This window comes from Branchiostoma lanceolatum, chromosome 4 (assembly GCF_035083965.1).
Source record: "Branchiostoma lanceolatum isolate klBraLanc5 chromosome 4, klBraLanc5.hap2, whole genome shotgun sequence".
Taxonomy (NCBI): domain Eukaryota; kingdom Metazoa; phylum Chordata; class Leptocardii; order Amphioxiformes; family Branchiostomatidae; genus Branchiostoma; species Branchiostoma lanceolatum.
This window is the reverse complement of record NC_089725.1, coordinates 16,365,103-16,386,652: the sequence shown is the minus strand read 5'-3', so window position 1 is coordinate 16,386,652 and position 21,550 is coordinate 16,365,103. Positions and strand designations below refer to the sequence as shown.

The 21,550-nt window shown below is 41.0% G+C and overlaps 3 protein-coding genes across 5 annotated transcripts; 2 read left to right on the top strand and 1 right to left on the bottom strand.

The window, feature by feature from the left end:
- Positions 1 to 560: 560 nt before the first annotated feature.
- Positions 561 to 2,175, bottom strand: LOC136432913 (venom protein 302-like). Its single transcript, XM_066424555.1, has 4 exons — positions 2,043 to 2,175; positions 1,685 to 1,799; positions 1,148 to 1,302; positions 561 to 643 (listed from the first exon to the last, which is right to left on the bottom strand). Coding segments are annotated over exons 1-4 (312 nt in total). The 5' UTR covers positions 2,084 to 2,175; the 3' UTR covers positions 561 to 642.
- A 4,531-nt stretch (positions 2,176 to 6,706) lies between these two features.
- On the top strand, positions 6,707 to 10,450 carry LOC136432910 (uncharacterized). Of its 3 annotated transcripts, none has more exons than XM_066424550.1 (5): positions 6,707 to 6,893; positions 7,452 to 7,559; positions 7,683 to 7,799; positions 9,401 to 9,546; positions 9,954 to 10,450. In XM_066424550.1, exons 1-5 carry the CDS (start codon positions 6,764 to 6,766, stop codon positions 10,284 to 10,286), a joined length of 834 nt encoding a protein of 277 aa, XP_066280647.1. In that variant the 5' UTR covers positions 6,707 to 6,763; the 3' UTR covers positions 10,287 to 10,450. The 3 variants fall into 3 exon arrangements, with proteins under 3 accessions (XP_066280647.1, XP_066280646.1, XP_066280648.1); XM_066424549.1 differs by having other exon boundaries at positions 6,707 to 6,961; positions 7,385 to 7,559; positions 9,954 to 10,449; XM_066424551.1 differs by having other exon boundaries at positions 6,751 to 6,893; positions 7,385 to 7,559; positions 9,954 to 10,449.
- A 2,239-nt stretch (positions 10,451 to 12,689) lies between these two features.
- LOC136432911 (adenylosuccinate synthetase isozyme 1 B-like) lies at positions 12,690 to 20,021 on the top strand. The gene is made up of 14 exons (XM_066424552.1): positions 12,690 to 12,948; positions 14,097 to 14,199; positions 15,187 to 15,249; positions 16,651 to 16,701; positions 17,150 to 17,207; positions 17,412 to 17,457; positions 17,606 to 17,667; positions 17,831 to 17,912; positions 18,120 to 18,246; positions 18,408 to 18,562; positions 18,725 to 18,849; positions 19,162 to 19,259; positions 19,501 to 19,650; positions 19,786 to 20,021. Exons 1-14 carry the CDS (start codon positions 12,700 to 12,702, stop codon positions 19,836 to 19,838), a joined length of 1,422 nt encoding a protein of 473 aa, XP_066280649.1. The 5' UTR covers positions 12,690 to 12,699; the 3' UTR covers positions 19,839 to 20,021.
- Positions 20,022 to 21,550: the final 1,529 nt, after the last annotated feature.

The window sequence follows — 21,550 nt, the reverse complement described above, 5'->3', positions numbered from 1 at the left end:
TGGCTAAACCTGGCACTTGCTAGGTAAACACTACTGCTGAATTTGAATTTGTTTACGCATTTACAGTCACGTGATTATGACCTTTTACATAAGCACATAAATGATAAGATCCAACTCCGAACCGGGAAGATCCCGAATATTACTCAGGATCCGCTGTTCCATCCGCAAATTGGTTTTTCGATTAAGAAGGAAAATTATTTGCAACTGTAGACTTCTTTCTATCTTTTTCAAAAAGGATTTCTAATTCTATTACGCATTAAGATCGTATCATGATCTCCAAATAAAAAGTGTACTTATACTACTTGTACATCTTGTGTGTTAATCGGGCGTCCGTCGCTTCCGTTTGCTTCAATGTTATTTTATCGTGACTCCAGGTGAAACTTTTCTCACCGGCACTCCACTACAGCAATATACCCTCTCCCTGCATAAACTGGCTTTAAACCTTGCTATGACATATCAACAATATACGTTAGGTGTAATGATTAGAAAATACACGCAACTGCTATAGTCTTCATATACAGATCACCATTAGAAGCTAATAAGAAGTTAACAAGAACACATTATTTCTTCCCAGTAAAGGAGCTTTATTTTATTTTCATCGCCGTGTAAACAGTCCGTGGTCCTGTAGTGATCCCTGGCGGCTCTGGAAAGGAGAAAAACATACTATAGACTATAGACGCCTGGATGCACCGTCAAAAATAACAGGCAGTGTAGAAACCATCGATTAAATGCATATCATAGTACATGTCGTTACGAAATAACATTGTTAACCCTAACCTTGTGATTCAATGTAAACTGAAATATAACCGAGTCGTGCATTTGGCACAAGAGTACTCATTTACTTTATTTCTATTTACTTACATATGTTTTAAGACTATGGGGCAAAAAGCACAATTGCCTATGTACAGCCTTCTACTCTAATACATAAATATGAAACAAGAGTAAAATGCAATGACAACATTATTATTAACATACATAAATACAAAATGGAAAGAAGAAAAATGAATGTAAAACAAGACAAGTTGACTCATTTACTTGAATCCATGTCTCCTGAACCAAACATTCTGAAAGCGTGACCCTACTCCATTCACAAGATAAAATCACCAGAGCTTATTCTTCAAAACACAGTGGTATAGCTTTCACTTACTACGCTTCAGGAACGCAGATACCGGGCTGTCCGAACAGTACCGGTACCACTTGCAGCTCACCGCCCGGCTGTGTGGTCTCCGGCATCTCACAGGTCAAACCAACGGCACAGGAGCCATCCAGGTTCCACATCCCTCCACAGGTCTCTCCCTCAACCTGGGACAGGCAGAGATGTGCCAACATGTGTATGATCAGTTACTAAGTTAAATCGGATTACAGCGCTAGCGTTAGGCTTGCTCAAATACGAACTATAGGATTAGATTGTTGACCAATGTTTCTAGGAGCAAAATGTTTCAACCTGAACATAAATACCCTTTTTCGGGAAGGATCAAGTCTAAATGGATCAGAGTTGATCAATCGATGTGAAGAATTTTGAAGAGAACATTTTTCGCAAAAACTTGTTGTCGATACAAGAAGTAGACATGTGACGTTAACGTTATCAGTAGCAATTGGACAAGCACTATACACACGATAAAAAGGACGAGATAACCATGTACGTATGTAAAGAGTTCTACAGTTCAATAGTCACTACACGTACCTTTGCGCACCGCCGGCAACCACAGCCGCAGATAGCAGGGACGGTGCCCTGCTCACAGTTCTGTGGTTCTACGCACTGCACCATTTCACATGGAAGACAGGACAGCGACAGGGCACTGGGAAGGATAATGATGTCGTGATGCTAGTGAATAAGTCATATCTTCGGAGCACATGCATTTCTTAATCTAATTGCATTAATTGCGGAACGGAGGAAATTTAACAAACGTAAAGTTTAAGCAAGGACATTATATATAATGTCCTTGGTTTAAGTATGGAAAATAAGAAGTTTAATTACTTCGGTTTAAAGTCATCACTTCTTTTGCGACATTCATTACAACAAACGTATCCTAAGATCTCACCTGCCGATAAGGAGAACGAGGCAGAAGATTTTCATCCACATATTGAAGGTTCTGTTGTACACTCTGGCGCAATAGAGGCAGATCGCGGAGTGTCGACCCTACTTATACTAACTGAAAGGCAGATTAAGCAGGATGTTTGAATATGTCGCAAATATTGTTCATCAAATAATGTCAGTCATGTTATCAGGGGCTTCCTGGTGGCGGACATGGCTCTTCAAACATGTCCCCGCGCGGTCATGTTGTCAGGTTAACGGGGTGGGGCGTGGTGGGACATCTATTGGGACAATTCGACACCTATAGCCATTAGGGACAACTCGGCACCAAACTCAGGACAAGTCGGCGCCAAGCTCAGGACAAGTCGGCACCAAGCTCAGGACAAGTCGGCACCAAGCTCAGGACAAGTCGGCACCAAGCCCGAAAATTGACATATATCAGCAAACAGAAAACAAACTTGTGAAGATCTATGATCTATCTATTGCGGCCTACATTGCGGCCTAGATTGCGGCCTACATGTACATTGCGGCCTACATGTACATTGCGGCCTACATTGCAGCCTACATGTACATTGCGGCCTACATGTACATTGCGGCCTACATGTACATTGCGGCCCGGTGACATGTACATTGCGGCCTACATTGCGGCCTACATGTACATTGCGGCCTACATGTACATTGCGGCCCGGTGACATGTACATTGCGGCCTACATTGCGGCCTACATGTACATTGCGGCCTACATGTACATTGCGGCCTACATTGCGGCCTGCTTCATCGGTTCAAAACTGAACCTCTTTTTCATCGGTTGAAAACTAAACCCCTTCTTCAGTGGTTCAAAACTCAAAACAACACTGGTTCAGCCGGGTTCGAAATTGAACCCGTGGTGAACCCCTCGCTCAGCGGTTCGAAACTGAATCCCTGGCTCAGCGGTTCAAAACTGAACCCCTTGCTTTAATAGCATGCCGAGTTCAAAACTGAACCCCTACTTTAGTGGTTCAAAACTGAATCCCTGCTTCAGTGGTTTTTAAAAAACTGAACCCCAGGCTTAGCGGTTCGAAACTGAACCCATAAATGTTCGATTTCTCGCCTTTCTCGCCCGTGTGCTTGACGTTCTACGAACTTTGCCTTTGATGTTTCCTGGCTGTTATATAGCCTCCTTCGCAGGCTTCCTAGAACGGCGGCGTATATATTTGGGGGAGGGGGGTGACGCAAGTTCTTACACGGGCCAAGGTTCTCTAATGCCGGTGTTCAGGAATTATCGGTCCCCCCGGGAAAATCGGTCCCCCTCCTGCCATTGGTCCACATTTGAGACTGGTGGGCGTGGCCTAAAAGTACGAAGGCCCACAACAACATAGGCTGTAACATAACAATTCTACACTGCCGACATTGTCGACAAATAATGTCCCCTCATAGTAAAGTTAAAACAGTCGTCCTCTGGTCTACTTCGGACCCTAATTTTCAACTTAAAGACGATTCTATGAAAATTGATATAAACTTTTCAAAGGGTTTTGGCCATTGTGCTATTTCATCTCAAGGGGACACATTTTCCCGGGCCAGGGTAGCCAGGATTTTCGGTCCCCTAATTTGAAAGTCAACAACGTCTCTTCTGATGCACTTGGAAACCCGTTTTTCAACTTGAAGACGCTTCTCTGAAGACATAATACAACTATAAACGTTTCAAAAGCAAAAAGTCTCAGCATTTGGCAATTGAGGGGATTTTAGGTAAAGGGGACACATTTTCCCGGGCCGGGGTTAAGCCGGGATTTTCGGTCCCCTCATAGGAAAGTCAACATTTTGTCTTATCTTGAACCTAGGCGCTTGTTTTTCAACTTGAAGACGCTTCTCTGAATACCTGACACAACTATAAACGTTTCAAAAGCATTTTCCCGGGCCGGGGCAAAACCGGGATTTTCGGTCCCCTCATAGGAAAGTCAACAACGTCTCTTCTGATGCACTTGGAAACCTGTTTTTCAACTTGAAGACGCTTCTCTGAAGGCATAACACAACTATAAACGTTTCAAAAGCAAAAGGTCTCAGCATTTGGCATGACTTTTTTTTAGGGCTACCTCGGGAAAACATATTCCCCGCCCCCATGAATCCCCTGTGACAAATGCTGAGCCCTTTCTGAATCTGAAACGTTTATAGTTGTGTCAAGTCTTCACAGAAGCGTCTTCAATTTAAAAAAAAACAGGCTTCCAAATGCATCATAAGAAGCGTTGTTGACTACCCTATGAGGGGACCGAAAATCCCGGCTACCCCGGGAAAATGTGTCCCCTTCAGATCAATCCAATACGGTTGCCAAAACCCAAAACATTTTTCTAACGAAACGTTTATAGTTGCGTCAAGTCTTCATGGAAGCGTCTTCAAGTTGAAAAACAGGTTTCCAAGTTTATCAGAAGAGACGTTGTTGACTTTCCTATGAGGGGACCGAAAATCCCGGCTTAACCCCGGCTCGGGAAAATGTGTCCCCTTTACCTAAAATCCCCTCAATGGCCAAATGCTGAGCCTTTTTGCTTTTGAAACGTTTATAGTTGTGTTATGTCTTCAGAGAAGCGTCTTCAAGTTGAAAAACAGGTTATCAAGTGCATCAGAAGAGACGTTGTTGACTTTCCTATGAGGGGACCGAAAATCCCGGCTTAACCCCGGCCCGGGAAAATGTGTCCCCTTTACCTAAAATCCCCTCAATGGCAAAATGCTGAGACTTTTTTGCATGTGATACATTTATAGTTGTGTTATGTCTTCAGAGAAGCGTCTTCAAGGTGAAAAACAGGTTTCCAGGTTTCCAAGTGCATCAGAAGAGACGTTGTTGACTTTCCTATGAGGGGTGACCGAAAATCCTGGTTTTACCCCGGCCCGGGAAAGTGTGTCCCCTTTACCTGAAATCTCCTCACTGGCCAAATGCTGAGACTTTTTGCTTTTGAAACGTTTAAAGTTATGTTAGGTCTTCAGAGAAGCGTCTTAAGTATAAAAACAGGATTCCAAATGGACCAGGAGAAGCGTTGTTGACTTTCTAATGAGGGGACCGAAAATCCCGGCTAGATCTACCCCAGGAAATGTGTCCCCTTCCCCTGAAATCCCCTCAATGGCCAAGTTCTGAAACTTTTTGCTTTGAAACCTTTATAGTTGTGTTAAATCTTCAGATAAGCGCCTTGAAGTTGACAAAGAAGCTTCCAAGTTCATCATAAGAAGCGTTGTTGACTTTTCTATGAGGGGAACGAAAATCCCGGCTAGATCTACCCCGGGAAAATGAGTCCCCTCTCCCTGAATTCCCTCAATGGACAAATGCAGAGACTGTTGCCCTTGAAACGTTTATATTTTTGTGTTAAGAGCATCAACTCAAGTAATTTAAAAATAAAGTATTTTTCCAAATGCATCACTACTAGGAGAAGAGTTGTTGACTTTCCTATGAGGGGACCGGAAATCCTGGCTACCCCGGGAAAATGTGTCCCTGCAATGGCCAAAAACTTATACTTTTTGTTGATGAAACGTTCATATTTGTGTTTGTGGACAATGTCCGTCCCACCTTCTTACAATTCATACATTTGGCATTAAGTATTCAATTCAAAGACAGTGTTTGTGGATGATATCTATGTCTTTGGCCCTGTGGGCCTTCGTAGTTTTTAGGCCACGCCCACCATGGATTGGGGACCGATTTTCCTGGGGGACCGATAATCCCCAGGGGGATAATCCCTGAACACCTGCAAGGGAGTTTCGCTGCCGAGGAAGGGACGATCGCCTTTCTAGAAAAAAATTCTTCGTCGAATTTTCGCATGTTTTCAATCATAAGTCACAAATCATCATTTTTTGCATGTTTTCAATCATGGGTCACAAATTATCAGCGTATTTTTGTTGTTGTCTATGATGCAAGTTAAGACTTAGATGCTATGCTTAATTTAAAACAAATTTTGCGAGCAAATAAGTCTAATATTTACTACTTGTGCCGTAAGTAAAGCTAGATAATACACCTGAACATGCATATAAACTAAAATGAAAATAGTGGCCAAATTGGCTCTGTCCTTTGAGTGACGTCGACCACTATAGGCAGATTTGACTGAAATATGCTGTATTTGCTCGGGAGCAAATGTCGGCCTTTCTAGTTATTTTTGTTCTTACACATCTTTTTCTCTGCCTTTGGCATTCTACTGAACATTAGTATCCGTTTCAATTTACGGCATATATTTGCTCATTGTACAGCTGCTTTGTATGATTTACAGTATGGTTGAAAACGTTTTTTGAAACGGACGAAATTGATGCGCGCGCGGATGTCAGATCAAAGCAACATTTATTGTAACGTTAGCTTTAATATGTAACGTTATACAAGTTGTATGTTCGGCTGTATTTTTGTGGGTCAGCCGTTAACTACCAGCGAGCACTGCCTAGGCTGATCTAGTGTAATGAATTGTTATCATTGTCATCGTCAATATTGAAATACGAAATACAAAAATAACATTTGTTTCCGAGTGACAAAGTAAGAAACTGTGATCCGGGGAAACTCGATGCCATATTCAGTGCAAAACACCACGATCGTAGATGAAAGCATGTGACGTATGATTTAGATTGTTTCTGATTTCTTTTGGTGATTTTTGTCTCATCTCGCGTGAACTGCTGTCGTACTGTGACCCGGAAGTGATTCAGTTTTCGAAATGTTTCGACCCCGGAAGTGTCGGCAGCAACATTAGCCGTCGCGACGTCGTCACACGTCATCATAATACTCCGATGGAACAAATATGTCAAGTGGAGAAAATAGCAGACAACTGGTGGTGTTAGATGTTGACGGGGGTGTGGATGACGCCCAGGCCATGATGTTGGCGCTGACACGCCCCCATGTTCAGGTGCTGGGAATCACCTGTGTTGCAGGTAACGTCAATGTAGACCAGGTGTGCCAGAACGTCCTGAGGGTGCTCAAGGTGTTTGACAGACTGGAGGTACAGTTGGAGATTTCTGAACATTAAATGACACTCAATTGTAACTTCGGCTAACTTACAGACTAATGGCAGCAGAATCTTCAATAAGATTTTAAACGTACTTATACTATATCCTTCTGCTAAATTACAGATCATGTCATCATGATCTTTGGAGGTTGTCAGTGCATCATAGTTCATTCTGTAAATAGTCAATCCTGTAAACCATTGGCATAGTATCACAAACAACATAACGTTACTCCTTAAATTAATGGGAAATAACTGTGGTGTCACTGGATGGATAATGGCAAAACAGAAATAAGGTCAAAGGTGTCTTCCATCTAGCTATGTAGAATATGTGAAAACTTTACTTATGACAAGTCTATTAATGATTGACTTTAAACCTCAAAAATGTGGAAACAGAACAATTTTATTTTTTTCTTGCAGGTGCCAGTTTTTGCAGGAGCATCCCTGTCTCTTCTGGGAACTCATGTGGATGCTTGTCACTACTTAGGTCAGGATGGAATGGGTGATGTACCTGACCCTGACCCTCCCTCTGCTGACTTGGTACAGTCTGGACATGCTGTTAGTGCATTACTGAGGTTATCAAGAGAATATCCAGGTATTTACATCTATATGCTATTTGAATGAGCCTTGTAGATCAAATTATGTCCACTATGTCTGCAATGGAGGCTAGGTACACATGCCCTACAACAATTTATACATGTGCACCCCCTTTGTCTAGGTGAGATCAACTTGGTTGCAACAGGCCCACTTTCCAACCTTGCTTTGGCTCTTCGAATGGACCCAGACTTCCCTGCACGATTAAGGAAGCTGACACTCATGGGGGGCAACATTCATGGTAAAGATATCTATTCTATTCTGGCGTTAAATCCTGTTTACATGTTCACATCTGCGCGACAGTATTATTATGATGCTGTTTGTGTAGGGCAAGACATTAATGTAACCATATGTACCCATCTTGTCATAATGCATTTAGTTTATGCAAACTGATATGTAACGTTGGGTAACATAAATTCGGGATTTTTCCGATAATGGTTGACTGAAATCAATCTAGCAGAACAATAAACCATCCTTTTTTTCTATTATTCTGTCAGTATCATGTACTATCTTTTCACTAATCATATATATGGTAGATTTTGTCTCTAGTCGTGCTGACACCATAATATTTCAACTTGAAACTACCGTCCGCCGCACACAAAATGACGGTGCTGTCGGACAGGGGTGAACATTAATTCGGGAGAGAAGACTCGTCTTGAATATCTTACCGCTAATCATATTTCATACAGCAGCTACTCGTTCCATCCTTGGCTTGAGGAGAGTGCTATGGATATAGACGTGTCCAAGTAAAAAAAATACACGAAAAAACGGCCGCACCGCACACATCAGGCCTTTGCTAACATCCCGTTTGTTGAGTCGGTAGAACGTCACTCAAAGTCGATCCCCACCGTCATGGCAACGTGTACATTATTCATGGCAAGTTAGCCGGATGCCGTAGCAATGGTTATACTACTATGTCCATGTGTTCCTTGTGTTAGGAGCAAACTTTGAGGAAAATATCGTCCTCAGTCCACAATCACACGCAACATTTAGACAAAAAAGTGTTCCTCACAAACCTTTTGTCGTCTGCTTGACGACATGATTCTGGGTAACAATATGGCGGCGGGAAAATACACGTGCCGTAGGTTGTAGCAACAAAGAGGAGTTTTGATGATTGATCACACTTAGAATCCAGTTGCAGGTTAGCAAAAGAGATTGTAATAAGTTGTCTTGTAAATAATTGTGTTTAGCAGGCAGGAGATGTGACATTTGTCTTATAAACCAGCGAACAACCCTGCAGTGCGAGTCTCCCACGAAGCCCCCAGACTCTGTCGATAAGGGACGGAGAGTTTTTGACGTCGCCAACTTCTATTGCATGGTTATCGAAGCTTTTCAGACAGTATTCTGAATGCGTTAGTCTGTCAAGTTTGCATTTCTAGCGGTATTACTGATGTTGCATCTAGCACATATACCTAAATACCCCGTTTTCGAAAAATCCCGAATTTAAGTACCCCACGAATTTATGTTACCCAACGTTAGTGCCCTTAAAATTTGGATTCTGCACAAGTCCTCTACTCATGTAAGACCGCATGATATATTCTATTCTGACATTACATACATGTATCACTTGAAGTTTGGAAGCAGTGGGGTACACATTGCCCAGAGGAAGTTGCATGTTAGCCCATGTCTCTCACTGTTGCATAATCTTGAAATGATGTATCTATTGCAAGCCTTGGCAATGTAACCCCTTCGATCATCTGCCTGACATGTTTTATTCTGAGATGAGACATTACGTATTTCTTGAAGTTTGGAAGCAATGGGGTATAGATTGCCCAGAGGAAGTTGCATGTTAACCCATGTCTCTCACTGTTGCATAATCTTGAAATGATGTATCTATTGCAGGACTGGGTAATGTAACCCCTTCAGGAGAGTATAACTTCTGGTGTGACCCAGAAGCAGCTCATGTTGTTCTGGAGGGATACGGCAGCTTGTTTCCTATCACAGTAGTCCCCTGGGAAACATGTTTTCAGGCCCATGATATATCCTGGGTTTGTCAATTTTTCTTTTTCTTACCTTCATTTCATCAGTTTGAATGTTTGTAAATAGATCATTCATCATGTCTCAATTCACATGCATAGTAGTGTTTCCTTCAGGCATGTAGTGCGGACAAATGACAGTAATGATCTTACACTAAGAACACAAATTTGTAGAACTAAACCTTTTTGATAGTAAAGAATATGTGTAGGCCAACATGTAGATACTAGTGCTCTACTTCCTATCCAATCCCTGTCGTACGGCCACCTGCACATCAAATCAAATGATTTAGTGGTATGGACTGAAGCTTAGTGTAATTGCAACGATATTAAGTGCCATTCCATCTAGCATTTTTTACCATATGAATGAATAATTGGTTTTTACCCTTAATTGTGATAATGGGTTACTGTTTGCCTTGCAGGACACCTGGGATGATATTTGTGCCATACCAACAAAACGTGGACAATTCCATGCTGCCATACAGCAACAGATGATTTCAATACAAAAGAAGCACAGACTGTTTTCTGCACATTTCCACACGTTTGACCTGTATGCTGTTGCAGCAGCTCTGAGCCCTGAGATTTTGTACAAGACATTTGAGGTCTATGCCAGGGTGGAGTTAAAGGGGGACATTACCAGGGGCCAGATGGTGTGCGATTACAATGACAAATGGGGAAAACCTCCAAATGTACAAATTGTCAAGAAATTTGACCTACCATCAGTGTTGACTATGCTACGTAAAGCATTGGAATAGTGCAAATATGACCTCTGGGTACATGTATAACTGGCTAAGGGAATGTATAGTACCATTTACCATTTACCAATGTACCATTTCTATGAGGGCATGGTTAAGAAATAAGACATGAAGTTACATTTGATACATGTGCTTTGGTAAGTAAGTTAAAATTTGAATAAAGAAAAGGGTCTGGTCATGTGGAGTTGTCTATTTTTTGTCTTTTTGTATAGAAGTTGATGACATACTTTAATGAAAACATTGAAAATGAATGTCATGATAATAATATGGCATGACCTCATCTCACCAGTGCTTCCTCGTAAGCAATTATGAAAGGGTGCTTGGGAAAGCTGGAATTAGTTAGATAAGGTAGACCAGTCATCCTCAATTGAGGTGAAGCATATTGTTTTTTCAAGTAGCCAGTAGTAATGCAATTCTGGTTTGCTATTAAAGGCTGAAGTTGGTTGGGGGTATACAGCCTCCATTCATGAGGTACTGTATACATGTAACTATATGTACATTATATTAACCAGGAGGGCTGCCCCATGAGGATCAAATAACGACCTCCAGCGATTCCTTTGATTTCTTACTCCATACTGTTTAACTACTCCTTTGGGTTCCTTTTGGCAATCCATGTCTTCATTTATCCATTGGTTGACATTAAGTTGGTGGATAGTTTAATACGCAGTTATAAATCAAACGGTCATATTCGCCAAACTGATGAATAAAGGTAATCTCCAAGCAGATCAACACGGTGCACCGAAAATCGTATATGCTAGCCAGATAAGCTCCAGTCAGCCAGATAAGCTCCAGTCCGCAAGCAGATCTACACGGTGCACCGAAAATCATATATGCTAGCCAGATAAGCTCCAGTCTGGACTGGCTAGCATATACGATTTTCGGTGCACCGTGTAGATCTGCTTGGAGATAAGAATAAAGGGACAGCGCACTTTTACATCAAGAACTATGTGGCTTTGTTCACACAACTTTGTAACCTCTATTGACATTTATCCACCAGGTTACATAAATCTGCCACTTTGAAAAACAGTGGGTTTGAGAGATCTCTAGTGCAGCACCACCCAGGTATGCACGGTTTAGATAGATATACGGGAGTGCATTGAATTTGGGACTTGGATCGGAGAGCTGTTTGGACGTATCTTTTCAGGGTGGCGGAATTATGTACCCTGGTGGAATTATGTTAGTAGATCATGTTACATGTAACGTTGGGTAACATAAATTCGGGATTTTTCCGATAATGGTTGACTGAAATCAATCTAGCAGAACAATAAACCATCCTTTTTTTCTATAATTCTGTCAGTATCATGTACTATCTTTGCACTAATCATATATATGGTAGATTTTGTCTCTAGTCGTGCTGACACCATAATATTTCAACTTGAAACTACCGTCCGCCGCACGCACAATGACGGTGCTGTCGGACAGGGGTGAACATTAATTCGGGAGAGAAGATTCGTCTTGAATATCTTACCGCTATTACATTTTATACAGCAGCTATTCGTTCCATCCTTGGCTTGAGGAGAGTGCTATGGACATAGACGTGTCCAAGTAAAAAAAATACACGAACTGAAAACGGCCGTACCGCACACATCAGGCCTCCGGGAACAACCCGTGTGTTGAGTCGGTAGAACGCTACTCAAAGTTCACCCCCACCGTCATGGAAATTTGTACATTATTCATCGGGGCGTTAGCTGGATGCCGTACAAATGGTAATACTACTATGTCCATGTGTTTCTGCTTGTGCTAAGAGCAAACTTTGAGGAAAATATCGCCATCAGTCCACTATCACACACAACATTTGGACAAAAAAGTGTTCCTCGCAAACGTTTGTCGTCTGCCGAATAGCAGGATTCTGGGTAACGAATATGGCGGCGGGAAAATTCACCGTAGTGCCGTAGCCATTGGTTGTAACACGTTAGCAACAAAGAGGCGTTTTGATGATTAATCACACTTAGAGTCCAGTTGTAGGTTAGCAAAAGAGATTCTGGTAAGTTGTATTGTAAATAATTGTGTTGAGCAGGAAGCGGATGTGACATTTGTCTTATAAACCAGCGAACAACTATGTAGTATAGTTTTCCCACGAAGCCCTCAGACTGTGACAATAAGGGACGGAGAGTTTTTGACGTAGCTAACTTCTAATGCATGGTTATCGAAGCTTTTCAGACAGTGTTCTGAATACGTTAGTCTGTCAAGTTTGCATTTCTAGCGGTATTACTGATGTTGCATCTAGCACATATCCCTAAATACCCTGTTTTCGAAAAATCCCGAATTTAAGTACCCCGCGAATTTATGTTACCCAACGTTACATTGAGAAGTAGCCTGGTCCCATTGACCAGTCTCTGAGAAGTGAATTTGAAAAGTTGCGGGAAAGTCCAGGTCCTCGTGGTGCATGCTGGGTGTTGCACCGTCACAGCGCATGTGCGACCCGGTCGGAATTCGAAACCCGCGAAAACGACAGAAGATGGCGGAAAGTCGCGGCAATCCCGCGCCTCGTACGGCAAACGGCGATCATTCCGACCCTACTGAGGACGGACCGCTCGAGAAACGGTTACGGTATCATGGCAACAAAGTCACCGTGGTCCTGGGTGCACAGTGGGGGGACGAAGGCAAGGGGAAGGTCGTGGATATGCTGGGGACAGACGCCGATGTAGTCTGCAGATGTCAGGTGAGGCGCGGGAAGGAAAGGGGGAGGGTTCAGGGGAGAAATTATGGCGCTAAAACTTATCATGTAGTGGTCCTAACAACTGTAAAGTACCATATACATTCTTCAAGATGGGACAGAATCTACAATCACGTGGCGTGATCTGTCCTGGAACATTTCCTGTGCGATGGCATGGTGCCAGCGGTCGGGCGCTGAGGGTCACCGTGTACGTGTAACTTGTCGATCAACTTTTGATTAAATCTCTTCATGTGTTCATCACAAACTAAAACTATACTCGTGTCCCCACCCTTACCCAACCTATTACCCGCGTTTGTTTGAAAACTGCGAACCGTGCTGATGTCAATGTGATCTTTAAAGTCACTTTGTAAGCTAAGCTCAAGGTACGTAGTTAGTGCCCCCCTCCCACCCTTGATATTTGTTATGAAAGCCCAGCATAATTGCCATGTTCTAGTGTATCTCAATATGTGTTTGCATAACACGACATCTGATCATCTATTTGGCTATATTTGGGTCGCCCTTTGTAACCACATAATGACAACAAACCCGATGTAACCATAGATAAAATTATTTCTTTGCACTTGAACAGATATAGTTATTATAGAAAGGAAACGATCCATAGTTTTTATTACACGTCTATCATGGAGAAAGACACATTGAATGATACTTTTTTCTGTATCTGTATCTATGCAGACTGCCATCTAATTAATCCAGGAATACTGCACTACATACATATACATGTAGTTGTTTGAAAATAGGACTTAAGATTATACCGAAAATGTTATATGCACCAATGATACCTGAACAAGGCTTGCATACATGTAATTGTCTTCATCATCTTCTTCTAGTAGATGATCAAGACAACTACATTTATGCAAGTACAAAACAAGACAGACAACATAGAGAGATACATGAATACCAGGGTATATTTACACACAACTGTTAAGGATGGCCCATTGTACAAGCAAAGGACATTGTTTGACTTATTTCTCCTTTTCTCAATCTTTCGGTTCTACATATCCCATACTAGTATGTAGCCTGATAAAACCCCAGTTGTAGCAGTCCACAAAACTTCAGGGACAGCCTGTACAGGCTGTTACAACACTGTTTGCGTTACACGGACCACAGGATGCTTGAACTCTAATGTGTTTCAGGGAGGTAACAATGCTGGCCACACTGTGGTTGTGGAGGGAACCGAGTATGACTTCCATCTGCTCCCCAGTGGGATCATCAACGACAAAGCTATTTCAGTTATTGGTGAGTAAAAGAAGGGAAAGTTCAGGGTTCTATACTGATATGAGATGATAAGAGTGAAACTGTATACTGCACATGTACTCAAAGGATGCTTCGGTAGTACCGTAGTAGGAAATGTCTTTCAGGGAGCCCTTAATGCTTACGGCATTTATGCCAAAGTTGTTTGTCTGCATTATCAGATTTATGCATCATAGTGTACTAAATTTGTACTTCAGTCTAAATATTTTAATGCGCATGTATTCACAAATCGTTGCGTCACTGCTGAATGTAGTACAGAGACTTGCATGACAGAAGTGAACTCAGTTATGTTAGAATATTGCCATTTGGATTGGGGTCATCAATTTAATCATAATGATCTATTGCACATGACCCAGTATGTCAGACATGACCCTGTATATCAGCCACAAATCCTTTCACTCATGTCAGCCATTCCTACAAAGCTATATTTGACATCCCCCTGACGTCACTGAAGGTTTCAATTTCCGTTTGGAAACCAATCAAAACGTGCCACATATCCAGGGGGTTGGCCATTTGGCCTTTCAAAATCAAATCACACTATTGTAATTACTCTATCTGATTTTACATATACAGTATTTGTGAAGTCTCAATCCATAATCATTTAGAATTCATATCTGGATTTGTGAACACTTCACACATCCCCACATTAATATGTCCTATAATTATATTATATAAATAGTATAGTTTACCAAAATCAAATTGGGTCTTTGTTAATGTTATACCACAGTGTCAAGTGTAAATGCTGTATGATATACATATACATCAATAGCAATACTTGTAGCCTCGGTAAAGCTAAAAGCTTAAGATATTCTGTGTCATGTACACTTAAAACATTGTGCTATTATGCCTGTTTTATCAAGGACATTGACAATTTCAAATGTGTATGTAGAAGTCTATCTGCTGTGTCTGTTATTTACAAACATTTTGTGAATTTGATTTGAACTTTGTTACTTTTGACTCCATTACTATTAGGGAATGGGGTGGTAATTCATCTTCCAGGACTGTTTGAGGAGGCTGGGAAAAATGAAGCCAAAGGTGAGACTCCCATTTGTCTATACAGGGGTCACACCACAGTTTTAGGATTGGTATTCTATAGGAGTAATGGACTTCACACTATGTGATTTTTACTTGTAACAGTATGTTCTTAGTTGTTACGGTGTTAGACATACTGTAAGTGTGTCAGATATTCTTGTGAGTATGCATTATACCGATGAAAGTATCTCTTAATATCTGACCTCTTCCTCACCATGGCTCTAACGAATGAAAGGTTATTTGCCCCTTTTTTGTGTAGGAAACATCTGTTGAAACTATTCCAAGCTCTTTGTCATGTTGGTACACAGCACATTCTGGACTAAAATAGTTTTCAGGAAGTAGAACATAACATGTTCCAATAATACGACTTACTTGTCCTTGCCGGCAAGGGCAAACAGTAACATGGGTATTCCATATTGCAATTGGATCATCCTTTTTCATGCCTGAATATTAATGATAATGAACTATAAGTAAGCCTCAGTTTTCTGCACAGCTACAAGTTGAAATGAGAGATCTACAAAGGAATTTAAGAAAATAATATTTAACCCAATTTGTGCTGAATTTGTTTTCTGAGCCGCATATTAGGACACAGCAGTTTCATTTTTCTTATTCTTGAGTGATGCCTGAGTTACTACATGTATTAGATTTGGTGCAAAGTTCCAAGCATATACCCAGCAATGAGGCCCAGATATTGACAGAAGCATGGGATAAATTCTTCCTCAGTTGCTGAACTGTTTGGTGTCCTCTTATCACACAGATTGTGGCTTGTCATTTGAATATGACATGATTGATGGTCAGCTGCAGCTGCCCTTTATGTTTCTGAGAGTTGATGATGTTTGAGCTAGGGGTGGGTATGGAGGGTGGACTGTAGCTTGGATTAAATCTGATAGCCCTTTCAACATTTGATCCCACTACAAAGTATGTAATTCCATATAACCAATAAACTTGCTAATATGCTACACTGTGCTGAACTTTTCTTGAAAATTGTATGCAAGGCCAAATAAGATTCACTTTCGATATGAGTTTTCCTGATCAACAATAATCTTACACAAGAAAATTAATGGCTCCACTTTTTCCTTGAATTATTGCTGTTTCTAGAATGAATCTATGGATGATAATACATTCAAGAACAAGAAGGTAACAGGGGATCTACATTTTACAGGGCAATTTTGTACTAAATCAGCACAAAAGTAGAGGTTTATATAAGGATTAAAAGTCAAGTTTACATAACTTTATTACACAAGAATCATCAGCAGCTTCCTGTGATCAGCCATCCTACATCCCTAAGTGTAAGGAGTTTACAGAACTTAGAATAATCTGAATATACACATACAGGTGTAGGGGGATTAAGATTGACATAAATTTTGATGTTTTGACACATCTACTGACTTGTTATTCCTCCAGGCCTGATAGACTGGCAGGACCGTCTCATCATCTCTGACAGGGCTCACCTTGGTAGGGCAACATCTCCATTTATTCCACTTTCTTAAAGATATCATGCTCATAGTCCTTGACGAAGCACAGTCAATTATGTAAGTCTATGCTCAAAAAGTAACACAACTCGTTCTATATTTCATATCTGCGTACCTTACTAGGTAATTTCCACTTTCAGTCAATTGATTTGACAATTTCTTGTACTGTTGTTGTCTTGCTGGGTGATGTATTAGATCTATCACAAAGGTGGTAAGGGATACGAACCACTTTTGACATTCAAATTTTTGGAATTTTGGCAGATTGAACATGTAATGGGTAAGAATGTTCTAGATAGTGGGATGCAGTGTTACATGTATTTTTATTCCCCATCATGGTAGCATGAAAACGATTGACTTGACATAGTTTTAAGTTCTGTCCATCATTTGTAAGCACATAATTTCTAACATGATATAACATTGTACATTTCCAGTTTTTGACTTCCACCAAGCTGTGGATGGACTTCAGGAGCTGGAGAAAGGAGGGAAAAGGTGACCATCTGAAGTTATATTATCCTATTACACATATAAGACTTAGTGCTGTCTTTGTCATGATTATTCTAATGGTCTGAGAGTAGAACTACTAGAAAAATAGATTTTTGTGAAACATAGTTGAGAGACAACAACTATAGTCTGTAAATGTCTGTTTAACTAGCTGTTTCCCTGTCACTGATTACTCTTGTTTGTTTCCTTCAGCCTTGGTACTACCAAGAAAGGCATTGGTCCAACATACTCTTCCAAGGTAGGAATGTTTGTTGAAATTTTTGGTCAAGATTTTGAAATACAACTATGTCATTTTTTAGACCATTGAACTATTTACTTTGCCTTTAATATTATGACATTGGAGGCAGAATCTCTTGTCATGACCGCTGTATTCTCTGTGCCTACAGGCAGCACGCAGTGGTCTCAGGGTCTGTGACTTGCTTGCTGACTTCAAGGTCTTCACAGACAGGTAAGAATTGCTAGCCTTTCACATGAAGCACTTAGAAATGCTCTCCTTCTCAATGCTTCAAGTAGAATCACTCATTGAGTCAAGTATGGCATGATTGAATCTGAACCTTAATGTCGATAAGAAGATTTGATGATCAATTGAATTGTTGTCTTCCTGTTCACAGGTTCAAGATGCTTGTGATGCAGTATGAGCGCATGTTTCCTAATCTGAAAGTGGACGTGGACAAGGAACTGAAACGTTATGAGGTAAAATGATAGCCTGTGCTTTCACTGCATTTTTATCAATTCTTGTCCTTTAAAGATACAAGCTAAAGAAGGAGGCATAACTAATGATTTGCCCAAACAGTGTGCTGTTAATGCTCTTATATTTGTTGGAGGAAGAGTGTGTACAATCACCTAGAATACAAGTACCACCTTGCAAGTATGACATGCATGTCTATTGGACCCCTGCAGGAGCTGAAGGAAAGGGTCAGGCCCATGGTGAAGGATGTGGTGCACTTCCTTAACACACAGCTAGAGGGCCCACAAAAGAAACTTCTTGTGGAAGGAGCCAATGCAACCATGCTGGACATTGACTTTGGTACAAACAGGATTGCTAAAATAATCCATTTATCATATTTGAACATCCATATTTCCATTATCTTACTAAATCATATAAACTCAATGACTGGAAGACTATTTGCAAGGATGTTTTGTTAGCTTCAAGATTTTGACAATGCTTGATTGTGTTTTGTCCTGTAGGAACCTATCCTTATGTGACATCTTCCAACTGCACCGTGGGCGGAGTGCTGACAGGACTGGGCATCCCTCCCAGATGTATTGGAGAAGTGTATGGTGTGGCCAAGGCTTATACCACCAGGGTGGGAGATGGTGCCTTCCCAACAGAGCTAAACAATGTAAGAACACATGCTATAGTTTTTGTCTGCTCCTTTTGTAGTTTCTGAGCTTATTTGTATTGTCCTGTACAGCCAAGCCAGTCTTTGTCAATTGCATACTGCAAAGGCTTTCTGTAACGGGCGTGGAAAATATGTAAATGAGCTTCGTCATTGTGTGTGTAGGAGCTGGGAGAGCTGCTACAAGAACGAGGCCATGAGTTTGGGGTGACCACCAAGAGGAAAAGAAGGTGTGGCTGGCTGGACCTGGTGCTATTGAAGTATGCTGACATGATCAACGGCTTCACAGCGTGAGTATGACATAGCGTCAACACTGCTGACATAAACAGTTGTTTGTTGTGGGACAAAATGAAGGGACAGGGGATAGACTTTACAATGATACCTGTGATGTCTGAATCATGTTAAGAACAATGCTGGTGTAATGCATATTTCCACTTTACACGATGCTGATAATTTGAATAATGACCACTTTTATTTTCATCATGGACAGCAGGCAAAGATTATGAGCCTTAATTAGTATGTATGTTCCAGTGATATACATTATTGTGAATGAGAGCCGGATTGAAATGACTCTTAACAGATGTTGGATGTTCTGCTTACAGCATTGCGCTTACCAAGCTGGACATTCTGGATGTCTTTGATGAAATCAAGATCGGTGTTGCCTACAAACTGGATGGCAAGAAGCTTCCCAACTTCCCAGGTGAGAACGTATTCAAAATAAACATCTTTAATTGAGTCTTTGTAAGATCATCTGGTAGTAAAGGCAAACTCTTGCTGATGCAGAATGTCTGTATATACAATGACATTTTTATTGAAAGGGAGATGGTTTGAATGATGGATTGGTCATTCTAAAGGCAGAAAAGGGAGTGTCCATTCTGCTGCTTGATCATTCTTAAGTGTTGGTTGTTCTTGATGTTTCCTTCTGATTGGTTCCCCCACAGCCAACCAAGAAATTCTGAAGCAGGTGGAGGTGGAGTACTGCACCATGCCAGGGTGGAAGACAAATACCGAGAACCTGCGCAGCTTCAAGGACCTGCCAGAGAACGCACAGAAGTATGTCAGGAAGATCGAGGAGGTTCTAGGAGTTCCAGGTCAGTCTTCATGCTTAGTTTTCTATGGATGGTGTCTGTCAGTGTAATAAATGTGGATAGTCACATAGTGTAAAGGATAACTTTCAACATTTTCTCAGATGAGGCAGAAATTTATGTATTTTTTTTCTATTCCAGTGAGATGGGTTGGTGTGGGTGCTGCCAGGGACTCCATCATCAAGATGTTTTAGCGGGACTTGGGCCACGTCACGCTGCCTCTGCACCACCAGAACTTTACATGACTCATGCTGCTCCTCAGGAACTCTGGGATAGTTTGTGGTAGAGCATAGATTGCAGTAATCAACCTGAATGATGTTTTAGCCAAATTTTAGCCATTGCTGGTGAAATGTAAAACTTGATAATTGTTCGAATTTAACCATGCCACAGAGAGTCACTTAACTACATACAGGATTACTTCGGCACAGTCTTACGAGATCAATGGTACAAGTCTCCAAGTGTCAGGCAATGTAAGTCAACAGTAGTGTAATGCCCTATGATGAAAGCCATAGTTAGTGTAACATTGTATTCTGCCAAAACAGTAGTTTTCAACTAGTCCTTCCATTAGAGAAGCATAGTGAAGGTATAATAGATTGCAATTGAATCTGAACTACACTGTAGAACATACAAAGGACTTTCCTCTACACTGTAGGAAAATGGTTCCTGACATATTTCTGAACTTGTGTAGGTCCCACACTGTCGCAGAGACAGACACATGGTGTTGTGACGCTTGTAATGTATCAGCCCTGCAAGTGTAGGCGTTTTGTGAAAAAATTAGATACTTGACACATTTTTGTCTTCCCTTATACATTTTGTACACTACAGGTGGAGTTAAGGTGGGCAGAGGAAATGTTATTGCCCTCATGGTAAAACTGAAGGCTGGCCTTACTGTAGAGTACTATATTTCATTGCAGAAATGGTAAACAATGTACGCATTTTTTGCACAGGGTAATACAAGATGAATATTGGTGGAAACACTAGTACAAGTCTTCTTTTTTTTCCACTAAATTGTCCAAATAAGCTGATTTAGGAAATGGGTGGCTTTTTTTCTGAATCCTTCAACCAGAAAAGTTTTTAAAAAGTTGTGTTTGGTGGATCATGTTGTTCCTTGGTGTAGTACAAAATTCAACAGAATGATCTATTACTGAAGTATAAACTTAGTTATTGCGGTATATTTTTTGATGCCTTCTGGTAGCTGCTTTGGTCTACCTCAAGAGTTTGTGGTGTTGGAATGTTAGAAAGAAGTATTGTTTTGACTTACCTGTGCCATATTGTATTGCTGTTCTCACTGCTGTTGTGTACCATAAAAAAGGTGAAGCAAAAGGCAAATAGTCTCAAAAGATAGAGGATTTAAGACAAAGCAGCTGCACATTGTCTTATTTCCTTGGTCAACATTTAAAAAAGTGACACAGATACTCTTATTAGATCATGTAGATCACTGATGTTTAAACTCTACCTGCTAGTCATACAGCTCATTTGGTGTTTCTGAATTTTGATATTCTCTTGCCATCGGCACAAAGTTTACTGTTCTTTCAAGTAAGACTGTACATTGTTGCCCTCTTCTGTTCAAATGCAGCTATTTGTCTACATATGATGACAACACCTTCCAGGTATGATAGCTTTCTGTTGACAGCTGCTGTTTAAGGGATATAATGTGCCCAGCACAGGAACACTTGGCAGGAGTATTGTTTTTGTGTGTTTTGGAAGCTTAGGAGAACGTATAATTACTACTGTGCACCTGTCAATGCAAATACACTTAGATGGGGAGGATAGGATGGGTATTTGACATGAGGGACTCAAGTTACTTTAAGTTAGATAAGTAACTTGAGTCCCTCATGTCAAATACCCATCCTCAAGGGCAGGAAATCTGCAACCTAAATTCCATATGAACATCAAAATTTGTACA

Excerpts from the sequence above, each read along its gene's own strand:
- LOC136432910 (XM_066424549.1), top strand. The coding sequence starts at position 6,764 with ATGTCAAGTGGAGAAAATAGCAGACAACTGGTGGTGTTAGATGTTGAC. Across the intron at positions 6,962-7,384 it reads AGGTGTTTGACAGACTGGAG|GTGCCAGTTTTTGCAGGAGC; the intron begins GTACAGTTGGAG and ends TTTTTCTTGCAG. Across the intron at positions 7,560-7,682 it reads GTTATCAAGAGAATATCCAG|GTGAGATCAACTTGGTTGCA; the intron begins GTATTTACATCT and ends CCCTTTGTCTAG.
- LOC136432911 (XM_066424552.1), top strand. The coding sequence starts at position 12,700 with ATGTGCGACCCGGTCGGAATTCGAAACCCGCGAAAACGACAGAAGATG. Across the intron at positions 17,668-17,830 it reads TTCAAGGTCTTCACAGACAG|GTTCAAGATGCTTGTGATGC; the intron begins GTAAGAATTGCT and ends TCCTGTTCACAG. Across the intron at positions 18,247-18,407 it reads CATGCTGGACATTGACTTTG|GAACCTATCCTTATGTGACA; the intron begins GTACAAACAGGA and ends TTTGTCCTGTAG.
- LOC136432913 (XM_066424555.1), bottom strand. The coding sequence starts at position 2,083 with ATGTGGATGAAAATCTTCTGCCTCGTTCTCCTTATCGGCAG. Across the intron at positions 1,800-2,042 it reads CTCGTTCTCCTTATCGGCAG|TGCCCTGTCGCTGTCCTGTC; the intron begins GTGAGATCTTAG and ends TATCCTTCCCAG. Across the intron at positions 1,303-1,684 it reads GTTGCCGGCGGTGCGCAAAG|GTTGAGGGAGAGACCTGTGG; the intron begins GTACGTGTAGTG and ends TGCCTGTCCCAG.